A 14,480-nucleotide genomic window follows, 5' to 3' on the forward strand; every position below is an offset into this window, starting at 1 on the left:
GTTCAGGCAGTTCCCCTCTAATCCTAAGAATTTTTTTACTAAGAGTTTTTATTATGAGTGGTTAAATTTTATCAAATGCTGTTTCTGCATCTATTGATAGGTCATGTGATTTTTCTTCATTAGCTTGTTAATTGCTTTTCAAATTGATTTTCAAATGCAGAAGCAGCTTAACACATCTGGGGGAAAATCTCACTTTGTCTTGGTATATAATTCTTTTTATATATTGTTGAATTCAATATTTTGTTGAGGATTTTTACATCTATGTACATGAGAGATACTAGCCTATAGTTTTCTTGTAATATTTTTGTCTGGTTTTGGTATTAAGGTAATACTGGCCACATAAAATGAGTTAGCAAGTATTCTGTTGTCTGGAAGAGATTATACAGAATTGGTATAATTTCTTCCTTAAATGTTTGGTAGAATTCATCTGTTTTGGAAGATTATTAATTATTGATTCAACTTCCTCAATAAATAAGCCTATTCAGATGGTTTATTTGTTGTATTTTTTGTTTGCTTTTTGTTTTTTTCCTGAGGAAGAGTAGTTGAGTTCATGGAAATTAAATGTATATGGGCTGTGACTCCCTTGAAATAAAGTGTTGTTGCTCTTAGTATGGCTCAGTTGTTGGAATGGCTCAGCTGGCTTAAGCCCAGTTACTGGACAATACCTCCAGGATTCTATGAGGTGTGTGTATGCATGTGTGTGTCCTCTCACCAGGTTCTTGGAATCTGGTAGGCTGTCTGCCTCTCTCCAATTCATCTCTGTGTGTGTCTCTGCTACCTCCCAGCTTTCTAGAAAACACAATTTTGCCTGAAAGCTGGTAATTTCACATAATTGTGGAGATTCCCAACAGGGGACTCTCCATGGCAGGACAGGGGCCAACATGGCATGGGTATTCAGGAACATATTTTCCCTGTGGGACATTGAATCCTTGGGCTGGCTCCCATCTCAAGGCCTTTGCACTTACTTTCCCTCTGCCTGGCACCCTCTTCCCAGATCACTGTTTGGCTTCCCATCACCCAAGAAGTGCCTGACTCAAATGACATTTTCCCCTGGAAGCCTCTACTGCCCTCATCAATCTGTGCCACTCTCCACTTGAGCCCCCTTCTCATATAATTCTTTTAATTTTCCTTCTAGCATGTGTCAGTATCTACAAATCAAATATGTGGGCCTGTCTGTTGTTTGTCTGCTCTCATGGAATGTCAGCTCCATGAGTCAGGGCTTTACCTTATCCTTTGAGGGCCTAGACTCAGGCTTGACCCAGCATAGGTGCTCAGTGTGTATTTGGGAGTGAATTCCTTGCTCCCAACAGGCCTCACCTAGTGCCCCTGCCTGACTCTGCCCAGCCCACCTCTCCTGGGCCTGGCACCAGCAGAATGTACCTCGGGTGAAAGGTCCTTAGGATGTCCCCTTTCTGGCTTCAGACTGCTCCAAGGTGGTAATGGACCAGTCTGGTGTGGCCCCACCCACATGACCTACTCCCAGAACACTCCTGGTTCCCTATGACCCTCAGTCTCCCTGCCCAATAGGGCACATCTCACCAGAACCAGGCACAGCCTTCAAACAGAGCTTTCCAAAAAATGGAAGTCAGGGAAGGGCCAGGGCTATGGACAGGTAGGGTGTGAGGGTGGCACATACAGTCCAGCTCCCAGTGACTATGGGGGTTCCAAGATGAGAGTCAGTGACAGAGCTCACCCCTCACTGGCCCGGGTGGCCCCACTTGAGACTTACATACGGATCTGGGTGTTTTTCAGGGTGAAGCTCAGCTCCTCCAAGGTCTCCTCCATCTCCTGTGTGTTCTGGATCAGTGAGAGGTTCTGCTCCTCCAGCTTTGTGAAGACATCCAGGAGCTGCTGGGGCTCTGTGAAGTACAGCTCCAATTCCTGCAACAAGTGTGTGTGTGTGAGAGGTGGGGGGTCGTCGGCTCCCCTCAGGGCCTGCCAGGAGTGGGGCCACTGACCTCCCCATCACTGTCTGGGTCCTCTTGCACAGGGAGGGCAGAGCTGGACCTGTGGAGAGATGTGGGTTCAGGGCACCAGGGCCCAGCCTGTGATGTGTACCCTACCCCAGGGGTGTAGAATCCTGGCATTTACACAGCATCTCTCCACCCTCACACCCCTTGTCCTCCTTGTCCATTCTACAGGTTGCCCAGGTGGTGGTATCAGCTTCCTCTTGGTTCCTCAGTTGTCACACAGCAACCAGGTGGCTAGTTTTAAATTCAATTAACTCATCTCACTCCAGTTAGAATAAAAATTGGCCTCCACCTGGGAGCTGTGGGGGCCTTGCTGCCCTCCCAACCCTTGCCTCCCCCACTGCCCGAGGTTACTCTGCTCCTGCCCTGTGAGCTCCCTAGCTGTCTCTCCAGAAGCCAGCCCTGCCTCAAGGCCTTAGCACTTGCAGCTCCCACTACAGAGACTGCCCCTCTCCATTTGCTATCCTTTTTTAAAAGCCACTTTCAGGTCCTTTTGTGCCCATCTGTCTTACTTAGGTATGTCCTTGACTGTTGTCCTTGATTGCCCTCATAGCTGTCCTGTGACACAGCTGCCTTCAACTAACCCTGAGCACCCCACAGGGGCAGAGACCATCCTGGGCCAGCCCACATAAGTGCAGGAAAGGCTTTGCAGGCTTGGAGCACTTGGTGTGGGTCCCTGGAAGGCTCTACTGGATGGGGACCCAATCTTGCCTGATATCTTTCATCACCCTTTCTCACCTGCTCCAGCCTTGGCTCCCACCCAGGATTTACAGGTTCTGCTGGCTGAAGAATGGCCAGAGGAACCTGGGCTGAGGCCTGAGAGACTCCAGGCCCTGACCTGTCTGCTGTGGAGAGGTGAAAATTGCAGGGCCCTGTGGGAGAGGATACTAAGCACTCACTGGGCCTGTGCCTCACATTGTGTACACATCAATGCCCATTTGGCAAATGAGGAACATGCAGCTCAGAGATCTAGTCACCTGCCCAAGGTCACCTGTAGGACATTGCTGGCACATAAGGTTTGTTTTTAAGAATCTGGACACAATGTAGGCGACCTCTACTGGCATGCTATATTAAAAGTACCTTACTTTTAGAGTTGAATAAAATACTAGAAAAACTCAAAAAATAAAAAAGGGACACAGCCTGGGGTGTGGGCTGGACTTTAGTCTCCACTCAACCTCTTGGCTAAGCACCTTGTACATCATACCCTGACCAACTGTACACAGAGGCCTGGTTACATGGCTAATAGATGGAGAGGCCCAGATGCAAACCCAGGACAGAGTGATTCCAGACCTCTATTTTCAGGGGCTGTCCCAACACAAGACCTTACAGTGGTAGCTCTAGGGCTGAGGGGCAACCTAGGCAGAGGAAACATGCATGCGTATCTAACCTCTTGGAGCCTCCATCCAAAACTGAACTGGAAATAGCAGTCCCCACTGGCAGGGGTTGCAGGGATCAGAGTATATAAACCATGGTATGTGCCTGGCCCCGAAGTGGTGGCTACTCTTCTCCATAAGGCATGACCATGATTCAGAAAGATGAACATGAGCTTGCAAATGGGTAGCACTTGGGCCACCTTCCAGCTGGAGAAGTATCAGTTTGGGATATGGGAGGTTGAGTGTAGAGAACATCTAAGGAGGGGGACACCATGGGGGGCCTGGAGCTCAGCAAACAGTGGGAGACAGAACCATGGGAGGGGGTGGCCAGGCCACTGGAGAGAAGGAAGGACAGAAGACAGGATACATAAAGGGATGAGCAAAAGATACAGATCCTGAGAAGCAGAATGAAGGGGAAGTTCTTGAGCCCTTGAGCTACCCATTCTCCCTATCCCCACTACCACCACCTTCATTCAAGCTGATAAACCATGAAGCTTCCAGAAGAAAGCATTGGAGACTATTTTAGTGACTTTGGGATTGGCAAAGGTTTCTTAGATAGGACACAAAATCACCAATCATAAAAGCAAAATTGGTAAACTTGACTCAAAAGATAACATTGAGAGTAATAAGATAAGAGAGACTAGACGAAGATACTTATACTAGACTTATTACATAAAGGACTGGCATGCAGAATATACAAAGTAATAATAGAAAACCAGAAGGGAAAGGCCAGCAATCCAATAAAAAATGTACAAAAATTGAACAGACACTTTTCACAAAGGATATCTGATTGGCTATCATACTTCTCATCAAGAAAGTATCATTAAAATCATGATATATCACCTCACCCCTGTATTAACTCTGTCTTTGATTTTCTGTATTCTTATATTTTGATATCTGAGGCCATGTTGACTCTGGAGGGATGAACACCCTTGAATGTGCTTTTCAAATGCAAAGCAACCAATCCAGTGCTCATATCCCAAGCTCTCACACTGGAGGCATTATCTCCCTGCCTCATTACCAGGGCCAAGTACCAGACAACCAGGGATAGCCAGTGTGTCCCAGAGGCCTGAATTTATTCAAACCAGCCAGTTTAAGCCCACTTAACCTGCCTCACATATTCCTGCCTGCAGAAACCACAATAAAGGCTCCTATTCACAGTTTCTCTGCTTCCTTTGCCTCCTGACCACCCTGGTGCTTGCCGAGGTGGCTCCCAGGGAATGGCATGCCTCCTCCTCTGGGAACTGTGAGAAACAAACCAGCTTTACAAAGGTAGTCATCTCCTGATCTATTGGCCTTATGGAACCTCAAATTTCCTCTCAATATATATTTCAAAACAATCCTGCCAGAATAATGAGAGGGACTGACAATACCATTTGATGAGGAAGTGGGGAAGCTGGAACTCTCATGTATGCAGGCAGAAGCTACTAAAGCTAAGCATATGCCTACCCTATGAACCAATAATTCCACCCCTATTTCCATAGAAATAGTGCTCAGTTAGAAAAGTACAAGAATGTTTGTAAGTAGCTTTAATCAAAATAACCAGGGATGGGTGATAACTAAAATGGCCACCAATAGGAGAGTGGACCAAGACAGCAGGGCTTTTTTACCCCACAGTGGCTTACAAAACAGGTGCAAAGAGCAGCCTGTGGCTGCACAAAGCTAGGCAAGTGTGAAGTGAAAAGAGCTAGAACCAGAGCGCAGTGGTGGCGTTCTAAGTGCATCAAGTTCAAGAACAGGGAAGGTGACCCAGAGTGATTGAGGTCAAAACAGTGGTTAATTTCTGGTGTGGGTTCTCACTGGGAGAGGCACCATGGTGTTTTGGGCCTTGGGATTGTGTTCTGTCTGGATCTGGGTATGGTCATGTGGGTATATACTTATGTAAAAAGCCAAATGTTCACTTAAGATTTGTTCATTTTGTGATGTCAATAGCACTTCAATATAAAAGAAAAAAAAGTAAAGAAGACCTAAATCTGATCATATCGCGGCTTTGCAGAAACTTCCTGGCCTCTGCAGGTCCTGGACCCAAGGGTGGACTATGGAGCCCAGGGTTCCAACTCTATCTGTCTGCTCTGTGCCTCAGTTTCCTCATCTGTCATGTGGGTGTCCCTCCAGAAGGTACTAGAGTTTGGAGTGGCTGAGCTGGAGGCACAGGGGATGGGGGCACCTGGGGAGGGGTGGTGAGAGGATGGTGAAGTGTGAGGATGGGCAGGGGCTGGCTGGGGAGGGAGGAGGTTGGGAGTAGGGCAGGAGGAGATCTGTCCTGTGGTCACTGGTCACTGCTGGAGAGCATAACAGGAAGGTATCCAGGAGGTGTCTGAGAGGTGCTTGGCAGTCCCAGAGATGGGAACTGGGACCTTGGACCTGGGAGCTGGAGGAACTACATACAAGTCAAGAGTCACTGGAGCTGGAACTTGCCCAGGAGACCTGACCTTCAGCTAGAGCCTCCTAGGTGACTGATGAAGCTGTCAGACACTGGCATGATTCTGCATGGTTAGCAGATCCAGCTTTGAGTCCCTGTGATGATTTTATGTGTCAACTTGGCTAGGTCAAACATTATTCTAGATGTGTCTGTGGAGGTGTTTTTTTAGATAAGATTAATAATTTTTATAACCTTTAAGTTGTCTGTAAATTGATACATTTCTTTATTTTTATCAATATTATCAAAAATAATGTTTTATGTATTTTTGTGTATGTTTTTTAATTTAATCTTTATTTTTTTCCATTGCCCTTTGGTCCCCTTACACCCCTCTTCCCCCAGCAATCACCACTGTTGTCCATGTCCATGAGTCCTTTTTGCTTTTTGCTTAATCCCTCCATCTCTTCATCTCCCCCATCCCCAGCTGTCATCCTGCTCTCCATCATTAAATCAGTAGATTGAGTAAAGCAGCTAACCCTCTATGATATAGGTGAGCCTCACCCAATCAGTTGAAGGCCTCAATAGAGGAAGACTGACCTTCTCCAAAAAAGAGAGGATTCTGCCAGACCATTGCCTTTGGACTCAAGTGATAGCAGCAGCTTTGCTTCCTTAGGTTTGCACCCTGCTGGCCTGCCTGCAGAATGTGGACTTACTAGCCCCTAAATAACATCAACCAATTAAATTCTCTCTCTTTCTTTACCCTGGCTCCAAACCTGCCAGCCACCTGTCCTGGCTCACCACATGGTTCTCCAGGCCCTCATCCCTCTGGCCCGAGGTGGTCCAGAGTCCATGGGAGAGGAGAACATCCTGGCAGTGACCCTGGCACTGTGAAGGCAAATGCCAGTCAGCCGATGCTGTGGTCAGTGCTCGACCCCAAAATTCATCTTGTGAGTTTTATTCCCGCCAGCATCAAGATGTCAGGGGCAAGACAGGCCACCAGGGAAGCTTGAACCCTGGCTAAAAAGGACTGCCTTTGGACCTACCCTGGCAATATTGCTAATGGAGAAATAGTGACATGTACAGGTCAGCTCCCTTGTGAAAGGAAGGGTGGGCATAAGAAAATCTCCTTTGCTTGTGTTTAGGCTGAATCATAAGGACATGCCAGTACTCTTTTGACCTACATATGGTTCAATGTATTATTTGCTTAAAAGTGGCTGAAAAGACATGCAGGAAATAATAAACTCATTGCAGCACTGCCTGTAGCTTCCCGGGCCAATAGCCTGGAAGGAGGTACACAGGGACCTCTCAGCTTTTACACCTTCTATAGAGTTGTGATTTTTGTGAATGTTTCAGTGAGAGAGCAGTGACTGGGTGGTCCAGCAACTAAACATATGCCCATCCTATGAACCAGGTGGGGTGGGTGGAGGATAGCTCTGGCCTTGGAGGTTAAGGAGTGGAGGGACAGATTTGCACTAGACCATGGATCTGTTTGGGGTTTCTGTTTTCCCTCATTGTGTTTTTTAGAAAATTTGAAAGTAACCATCATACTTAAATCTGGGTGATTTTATAAAGTCTAGACTTCTGGCTTCTCTTGACCAGCTCTGGAGCTCTGGCCCCTGGGCCAGCACTCCCTGGTGACAGAGTGCTGGCATGGGGCATGTGCCATCTCGTTCTGTCCACCTGGCTGCCCTCATCTGTTCACGCACCTGAGTGGGCCACCCCAGGCTTAAGTTTACTGAATCAAGCAGAAATAAACCTTTCTTGAGAAAACCTCTTGATTTTCCAACTGAAGTCAGACTGTACTTGTATACTCTCCAGTATGGGAACAGCCCCTCCTCACATTCTTCCCCTCAGGGAATCTGGGCCCATCCTGGGTACTCCTGGCCTGGAACCATTGGGGAGTAACCCCCTACCCTGGCCCCAGCCACCTTTGCAGCTCTCCCAAGTCCACTCACCCTTTGGGGTCCAGCCCAACACTCATACTGGGCAGATTCTCCTGCTGGAGGCTCATGGCGCTGGTCAGGATCTGCCCTGCCCGTACCACCTGCAGCACTTTCCAGGGTTTCCTTGGGCCCTGCCCATCTGAAGGAAGCAGAGGAATAGTTTCTATGGGTTCCCAACCCAGGGTGGGGGGCCCTCCAGCCTGGGGCAGCCACATACCTCTGGAGCCTGTCTTGCCCTTGATCCCTGGTCCTACAGGAAGCAAGGGAGGGGTCTCAGATGGCCTTGGCTAGAATCAGGCCAGCAGCAACACTGCTTGGGGGCACAAGTTTCCCCAGGACCTCTCAGTGGCAGAATGAGGGAGGTGCATAGGAGGAAAGCCCCTAGGGTTTGAGTTAAGATCCAGCCCCACTTCCCCAAGTAGGTGCTTGGATTGAGCCACCAGTGGCTAACAGGAGGCTGCTGCCTCAACTGGAGCTCTGCAAGGTATGGAAGGGGCCAAGTCCATGGCCTGTACACCTCCAAGGCCTCTGCTGGCTGGACACAGGGAGTAGGTGGACCCAGGGACCTGTATTCTCTTTTCTGCTACCTTTATCCCCTTGTGTGGAGAATAGATTGTTCTCTTTGGGGGCCTCGGCAACCTTGACCTCCTCAGCCTGTTTGAGAGCCAAGTGCTTCTTCTCTTGTTCTTCCAACCACTCCTTGGGTGACAGTTTATACAGGAAATCTTTGTAGACCTTGTAATGTTGCAGAGTGTCTTCAAATTTGGAGATTTCGCTGAACCAGGGGAGGGGACAGGTGAGGTCAGGCTCTGCCTACTGGGGTCCCCCCACCCCCCAGAGGGGACCCAATGCCCCCTGGCCAAGAAAGGCAGGCACAGAAACACTAGTACCAGGGAGAGTACGCCCACCCTGCTGGGACCAATGTGGGTTATGCCTCCCAGAGTGACAATCCTCAGGGACTCTGTCTGCTCCTCTCAAGGGGGAGCCTGGGGGCCTCGGAGCTGTGTGAGCCCTGTGTCTTGGTGTTGTGGCCTTGGGAAAGTCACTGAACCTCTCCTGGCCTCAGTCACCTCATCTGTAAGAACTTGGACGGCAATCTGCAGGGCTTCAGAGTCCTGACATGTTTAGGGTTCAGTGTTAAAATGATGAGGTTTGCGTTGTAGGGGCTCCCTTTGGCTAGCAGAGAAGTGATGGAGGAAAATGTGGGCAGGCCATCCCAGGCCCAATTTGCCTCTGACCTCACCTTTTGATGTTCATGATCTGGGAGGTCAAATCTCGGATTTCAGTGATCTTCTCCATCTTCACTTTGGTCTCCTTCTCTGCTCTGGAGGTTGGGATAGGGGCAGAGAGACAATCTCAGACTTTAAAGAGAGGCATCCATGCTGCCCTCAGGCGGAGCTGGAAGTGGGGGGACTACCAAGGGCCCTGGGTTGGGGTCAGGATTGAGGCAGGGTCAGGGGGCAGGGGTAGGAGTGGAGACCGGGGCTGGGGCTGGGTCACAGCTAGGTTAGTTGGGTGTGCACAAGTCCAGGGGATCCTGGAGGGATGGTGCATGGCCAGCCAGCTCCTCAGGCCACAGGCTCACGCTCTCAAGGCCTGCACTGAGCTGCGGTCATTCTCCCTGAGGAACTCATCAAACAAGGCCGAATCCTTCTCCAGGGACTTCTCAGCCTGCTCCAGCTCTGCCTCCTCCTTAGTTGCCAGCATCTCCAGCCGCTGGATCTCACTTCGCTTCATATCCAGGGCATACTGAGGGCCACCAGAGCAAGAATCATGCTCCTCACTGGGACAGCCCACCAGGGTCCCCTTCATGGGAGCAGATGGGCCTACCTGGATGAGGAACATTTGCCGTTTCTGGTTGATGTACTTGTTTATGTTATCAGATTCCCCTTTCTTTTCTGCAATGAGAGAAGGGAGGCATCTAGAGGGGTGGGGTGGGCAATGGGGGACAGACCCAGGTTCTCAGCTGTAGATGGTATATAGCCAGAAGAGGGGAGCCAGACAGCTGTTCCTGGTGCGGTGCTGTACTGCAATGCAAGGTCCAGGTTATTACAGGGACCATGGAAGAGCGAGCCCTTTCTCCAGCAAAAGGAGAGAAGGCTCTGCTGATATATCTCCATGCCTGGAGATGGGTCCAGGTGGGAGAGCCTCTCTTGCACTCCTCTCACCTGGAATGAGACTCTGGACACCTCTGCCCTAGAAGTCTTACCCAGCTGGACTTCATTTAAAGAAAGGCCTATTGCCCAGGACCTGAGAGAAAAAAGGGGGAGCATGATCTCTACTTGGGGTACCCTAAGTCCCCAGGGTCCAATTTGTGCAGCAGCTAAGTCTACACAGCCAAGATTTAAGCCAGGTAGGAGGACGTTAATGTGAGCATCTGGATGACCTTCCAGAGTATAAGCAGAGAGGCAGTACAATGGGGCCAAGGACTGTGGGAGCCTCTTTCCTTAGCCTTTCTGGAAACAAAGACCTAGATACTCCCCAACTTTGGAGACCCCAGGGACTGTGAGACAGACTGCAGGACCATGTGACTGTCTTGCCTCTCAAATCATCTCCTTTCCAGAAGAAGCTAGTGTGGTGCAGCAGTCCTATTTTAAGTCTAGATGCCCACTAGGCCACCGTCTCCCTGGTCTACCCTGGGGAAGTCTCTGCCCTCAAGGAAACCCAGCTTTTCACTAGAAGGCCAAACTGGAACACTGATGAGTCTTCGTGTCTAAACCCACTAGGTCCAACCTTCCCTATCAAGGTGCCATCTGCCTCTCCTAGGTCTTAGGCATGGAGGGTGGAGACAGAAAGGAAACACATGCTGTACTGCTTCCCCCATGCAGAACTTGGCACACAATTGTCAAAGGAAGGTCAGGGCTTCCTACCTCAAAGAACAAGCCATGGATGTCGGGGTGGAGGCTGGGAGTTTCCTTATGTTTATATTCATATCCACTACACTTGTAGTCACTGGGGGTTCCAGAACTCTCTGATCCCAAGCTACTTCTTTCTAGTTTAGTGACAAACTTTACCATCTGAAAAGATGCATTTTCCTTACTTAAGATTTTTTACTGGGTCACAAAAATAACAGTGCATGCACACACAGTTCTTTCTCATTACATGCAATATCTGGTGATGTTGAATCCCACAACCTTGAGGTGGTTACTGTCATTAGCCAGGAGAGGAAACTGCCCTGCCACGCAAAGATGTTAGCTAGCTCACCCAGTATGGTGCAGCCATTAAATGCTGATGCTGAGATCTGAAACCAGGCAATCTAGTTCTACACTGACTCTCTTTATCTCTACGTTAAATGCATATACATAAATCCTGGCCTGAGTTCATATTTTCTTATCTTTTTTTTTCTTTCTTGTAGTAGAGAGAGGAAGGCAGAGAAAGAGAGTGAAAGAAAAACATCGATGCGATTGTGAGAGAGAAACATCCATTGGCTGCCTCCCATATCACCCTGACCTGGGATCTAACCTTTCACCCAGCTATGTGCCCTGACTGGGAATAGGACTCATAACCTTTTGGTGTACAGAAGGATGCTCTGACTAACTGAGCCACCTGGCCAGGGCAAGATGCCTATATTTTATACAGCTTGCATTCACTGTGCAGAGTCAACACTCAGAATGTATGCAATGCTGGGATTAAAAGGGTTTAGACTTGCACTCCAGCTGGAATTGATCTTTGTGACCCTGGACAAAGAAGACCCTTCTTTCCCACTGCACCGAAGCCCTGCCTCTCCAAGCATTTTTAAAGCACTACCCTCTCAGGCGGCTCAGATCCCACGTTGGTGAGGGAGGAGCAGCACCTTTGGTTACGGAGAGCTTCCAGGCAGTGTGGTATTGGAAGGCACGCAGCTGCTCGGCCTCAGCACGTGCCTCCTGGTCCTCTGTCTCATCCTCCAGCTGCAGCTCGCGCCGCAAGCTGTTGTGCTTGGCCGACACTTTGGATGAGTGTGTCATCTTCTCATGCACCCGCAGCACCTTCTTCTGTTGCCGCTCCTGGGGGGCGGGTCAGGCGGGGGTCCCTCAAGGCCAGCCTGCACCCAATCCCCACCCCGCCACCCTCCACCCCGCCCTGCCCCGCCCCGCCCAGGTCTCCTCCCCTCTGCATTGCCTGGTCCCAGGTTAGCGAGGACTTGAGGTGGTACACACTTAGCTTGGGCAGGCTTGGGGGTTCGAAGGAGGAAAGTGCTCTTCGGAAATCTGGCTGCTGCTTGGGAAGGGAAGAAAGAGCTGGGGTAGACCTTGGTCTTGGATACTCACTGAGCGAGACTTACTCTTCTCCTGATCTCTGAGCAGGAAGAAATCCACGTCCCCAGACATGTGGAAAGGATTAGCTGAACAGTCGGAAACGATCACAGACTCTGTGGAGGGATATACCTCATTGGAGAGACTAGCCAGCTCTTCCAAGCTGAGGTCTGTGTCCCTGGGGTCCTGGCATCCTCCCAGCCCCAGCACAGCGAGCTTGAGTGAAAGCACGTGCAAATGGCAAATGTTCTCTTGGGTCCAGCTGTGCCTAAAGTACACCCCTGGACCTTCCAGTTCCCTAAACTCACCTGTCTGGTTTAACCTGGTTGGAGTTGGGTGTCTGTCCCTGACTTCTCAAAGACACCTTGTGAACACGGCCTCTCCTGTGTCTTAGATATCTACTAAATCCTTGGCCCTCTGTCCTCTCCCATTTAAAGTCTTGGTGGGGGATATGGGTAGGTGGGATTGGGCAAATGGGGACGGAAAGATACTTTGCTTTGGGTGATGGGTGCATGATGCACTGTGTAGATGATGTTTTGTTGAGATATTATGTGAACCAATATCACTCCAATAACTTCAATAAAAAGAATAAAGTCTCAGGAACCCCTACTCTGTAGAGGAGGGAAGCAAGAGCTTGCTGACTCCAGAGCTGAGGTGCTTGCCTGCAAGTGGGAAGGAGGCACTCTATGCGAATATGCCTTGTTTTTGCAGGAGTCTCCACCAGACTCTCAAGGAAGGACTGGGCTTGGGGGTGGGTGAGAGCAATGTGCCTGAGGCCTGGGGAGGCAGTGCAAGAATTTGGGAGGTGGGGACTATCAAGGTCCCCAATTCTGCTACCCCCCCCCCCCACAAGGGCTTGGGGAGAGGTTCCCACAGCTCAGGTATCAAGGAGGACTGAAGCCAAAAGGCACCGAACAAAGGGCTCAAATATATGGTTGCTTTCTCCCCCTATCCTTTTTCTAAAAGAAACAGGGTGTTTTGGAAACAAAACAAAACAAAACAAAACAAAAAATTCTTGAAAGTGAAAGAATGTGAGAAAGAAAAAAGTATTGGCTTTGAATCATCTGCTGGTAACATTTTTGAGGGTATTTTCTTCTAGTACTTTTCAACACACCTTTTAAATAATTCCATATATTCCATATAAAAAAACATTTTACCATCAGCAGTTCCCTCTGAAATGACTAATTCTTTTTGGACCCTGTAAGCAAACATTAAGAGCTGCAGTGACAGACACACTATGTCATCAGATGTGCAGAGCAGTCCACAGCACGCGGGTATCCTGAGGACATTGCCAACTACTACGGACTGGTTTTTAGAAACTGATTTTCCAAAGGGAGTCTAGAGGCCAAGGGCTGTGGGAAGCCTTCTAGATGTCTGTCTCACAAGCAGAAAGAGGGCACTATTAAAGGGATTCAAAGTTATGATAGCCTCAAAATGCCTGTACACAAGATACTTATTAATTACCAAGGGAAAAGGAGCTTTACAGTGGAGAAGTCTAGTAGACTCCATGTCATTCAAGCGACCAAAGTGAACATTTGAGAGAGAAAAGTCGGCACTCTCTCCAAAGGGAACCCAGCACATCACTCAGACATTCCTGCCTAGGATGTTTCCTCTGCAGTCTGTCCTGAAGAGTCAAAACACAAGTTTAAAAAACTGAGTTATGCTCAGAATGAGAAGAATAAAGGTTATCTGTTCCTCAGCCCAACTGCTGGGAGGAAGTTGGAAGGAAGGGCCTCCAGTCAGTTCTTGATGTGCCTGGTGAGGAAGGAGCAGAGCTTGCATTGTGGCAGGAAGGGAGGGACACAGGAGCAATGCTGGCCTGAGGCCCATCAGGGACCTCTGAATAGGAGGACCAGAGATGGGACAGAGGCTCATGCAAGATGGGGGTGAGGGGATCCAGGGGACAGGAGACCATTATAGGGGCTTGTGCAGGTTTGGCTTGAGTGTGGTTCTTGTTCCATGTCTATTCATGACTTTCTTTTGTACACTGACTTTGCTTCTGACAGACTCCAATAGACATTTCCAAAGGGCCCCTCTCAGCCTGAGTTGTCTAGGGAGGTAGATGGAGATGGTGATCCATACACTTGACTTCCCCCACACTAGGTCCCTGTCACTGCCAGAAAAGTCGTAACAAATTTAGAAATGGTGGACAGCTCTGGACAACAAGAAGAGGCAACACCAGGGAGTAGAAACTGATAGGGAGCTTAGTGGAAGAAAAGGCAGACAGGATAGGGTTAAGTGGCGGGAAGTGCAGTTCAATACAGCTCCAGGAGGAGGGCATGGAGGGTGGAATGGCTCTTGGCAGCAGAAAGGGATAGGAAGAGCCTGAACAGAATTGCCACAGCCATTCTCTTCCTCAGTCCACACCTCAATCTCTCTCTCTCCTCTCTCTCTCTCTCTCTCTCTCTCTCTCTCTCTCTCTCTCTCTCTCTCCCTGTTCCTGGCCACCAACCCAGGGCAGAGGCATTTGCCCTAAATTCAGAATGGTGGGGCCTGATCCTGGGTCACAGTGACAGTACGACTGAGAGACTTTATGTCCCCACACTGGGTGGTAGCACCTCCCAGTCTCCATCAGAGACACTAATATGATAGTTAACAAG

The 14,480-nt window shown here is 49.2% G+C and overlaps 2 protein-coding genes across 7 annotated transcripts in view; one reads left to right on the forward strand and one right to left on the reverse strand.

The window, feature by feature from the left end:
* The window catches only part of ZXDC (ZXD family zinc finger C), a 59,282-nt gene extending 55,342 nt beyond the window's left edge, over positions 1 to 3,940 (forward strand). For all 4 annotated transcript variants that reach the window (XR_008425248.2, XR_006653960.3, XM_045187639.3 and 1 more), the window contains one exon: positions 1,753 to 3,940. Coding sequence is in view for 2 of the 4 variants with exons in the window: in XM_045187639.3 (XP_045043574.2) it covers positions 1,753 to 1,757 (5 nt within the window). In the remaining 2 variants the exon portion in view is untranslated. The remainder of the gene's footprint in view (positions 1 to 1,752) is intronic.
* The window catches only part of CFAP100 (cilia and flagella associated protein 100), a 48,615-nt gene that overhangs the window by 13,368 nt on the left and 20,767 nt on the right, over positions 1 to 14,480 (reverse strand). For all 3 annotated transcript variants that reach the window (XM_045187642.2, XM_045187643.2, XM_045187641.2), the window contains 10 exons: positions 11,896 to 11,996; positions 11,439 to 11,631; positions 9,476 to 9,543; positions 9,231 to 9,394; positions 8,889 to 8,969; positions 8,233 to 8,420; positions 7,863 to 7,895; positions 7,658 to 7,784; positions 1,959 to 2,007; positions 1,730 to 1,881 (listed from right to left, as the gene is read on the reverse strand). In XM_045187642.2, the coding sequence (XP_045043577.1) occupies positions 1,730 to 1,881; positions 1,959 to 2,007; positions 7,658 to 7,784; positions 7,863 to 7,895; positions 8,233 to 8,420; positions 8,889 to 8,969; positions 9,231 to 9,394; positions 9,476 to 9,543; positions 11,439 to 11,631; positions 11,896 to 11,996 (1,156 nt within the window). The remainder of the gene's footprint in view (positions 1 to 1,729; positions 1,882 to 1,958; positions 2,008 to 7,657; positions 7,785 to 7,862; positions 7,896 to 8,232; positions 8,421 to 8,888; positions 8,970 to 9,230; positions 9,395 to 9,475; positions 9,544 to 11,438; positions 11,632 to 11,895; positions 11,997 to 14,480) is intronic.

This window comes from Desmodus rotundus, chromosome 10 (genome assembly GCF_022682495.2).
Source record: "Desmodus rotundus isolate HL8 chromosome 10, HLdesRot8A.1, whole genome shotgun sequence".
In the NCBI taxonomy this organism is placed as follows: Eukaryota; Metazoa; Chordata; class Mammalia; order Chiroptera; family Phyllostomidae; genus Desmodus; species Desmodus rotundus.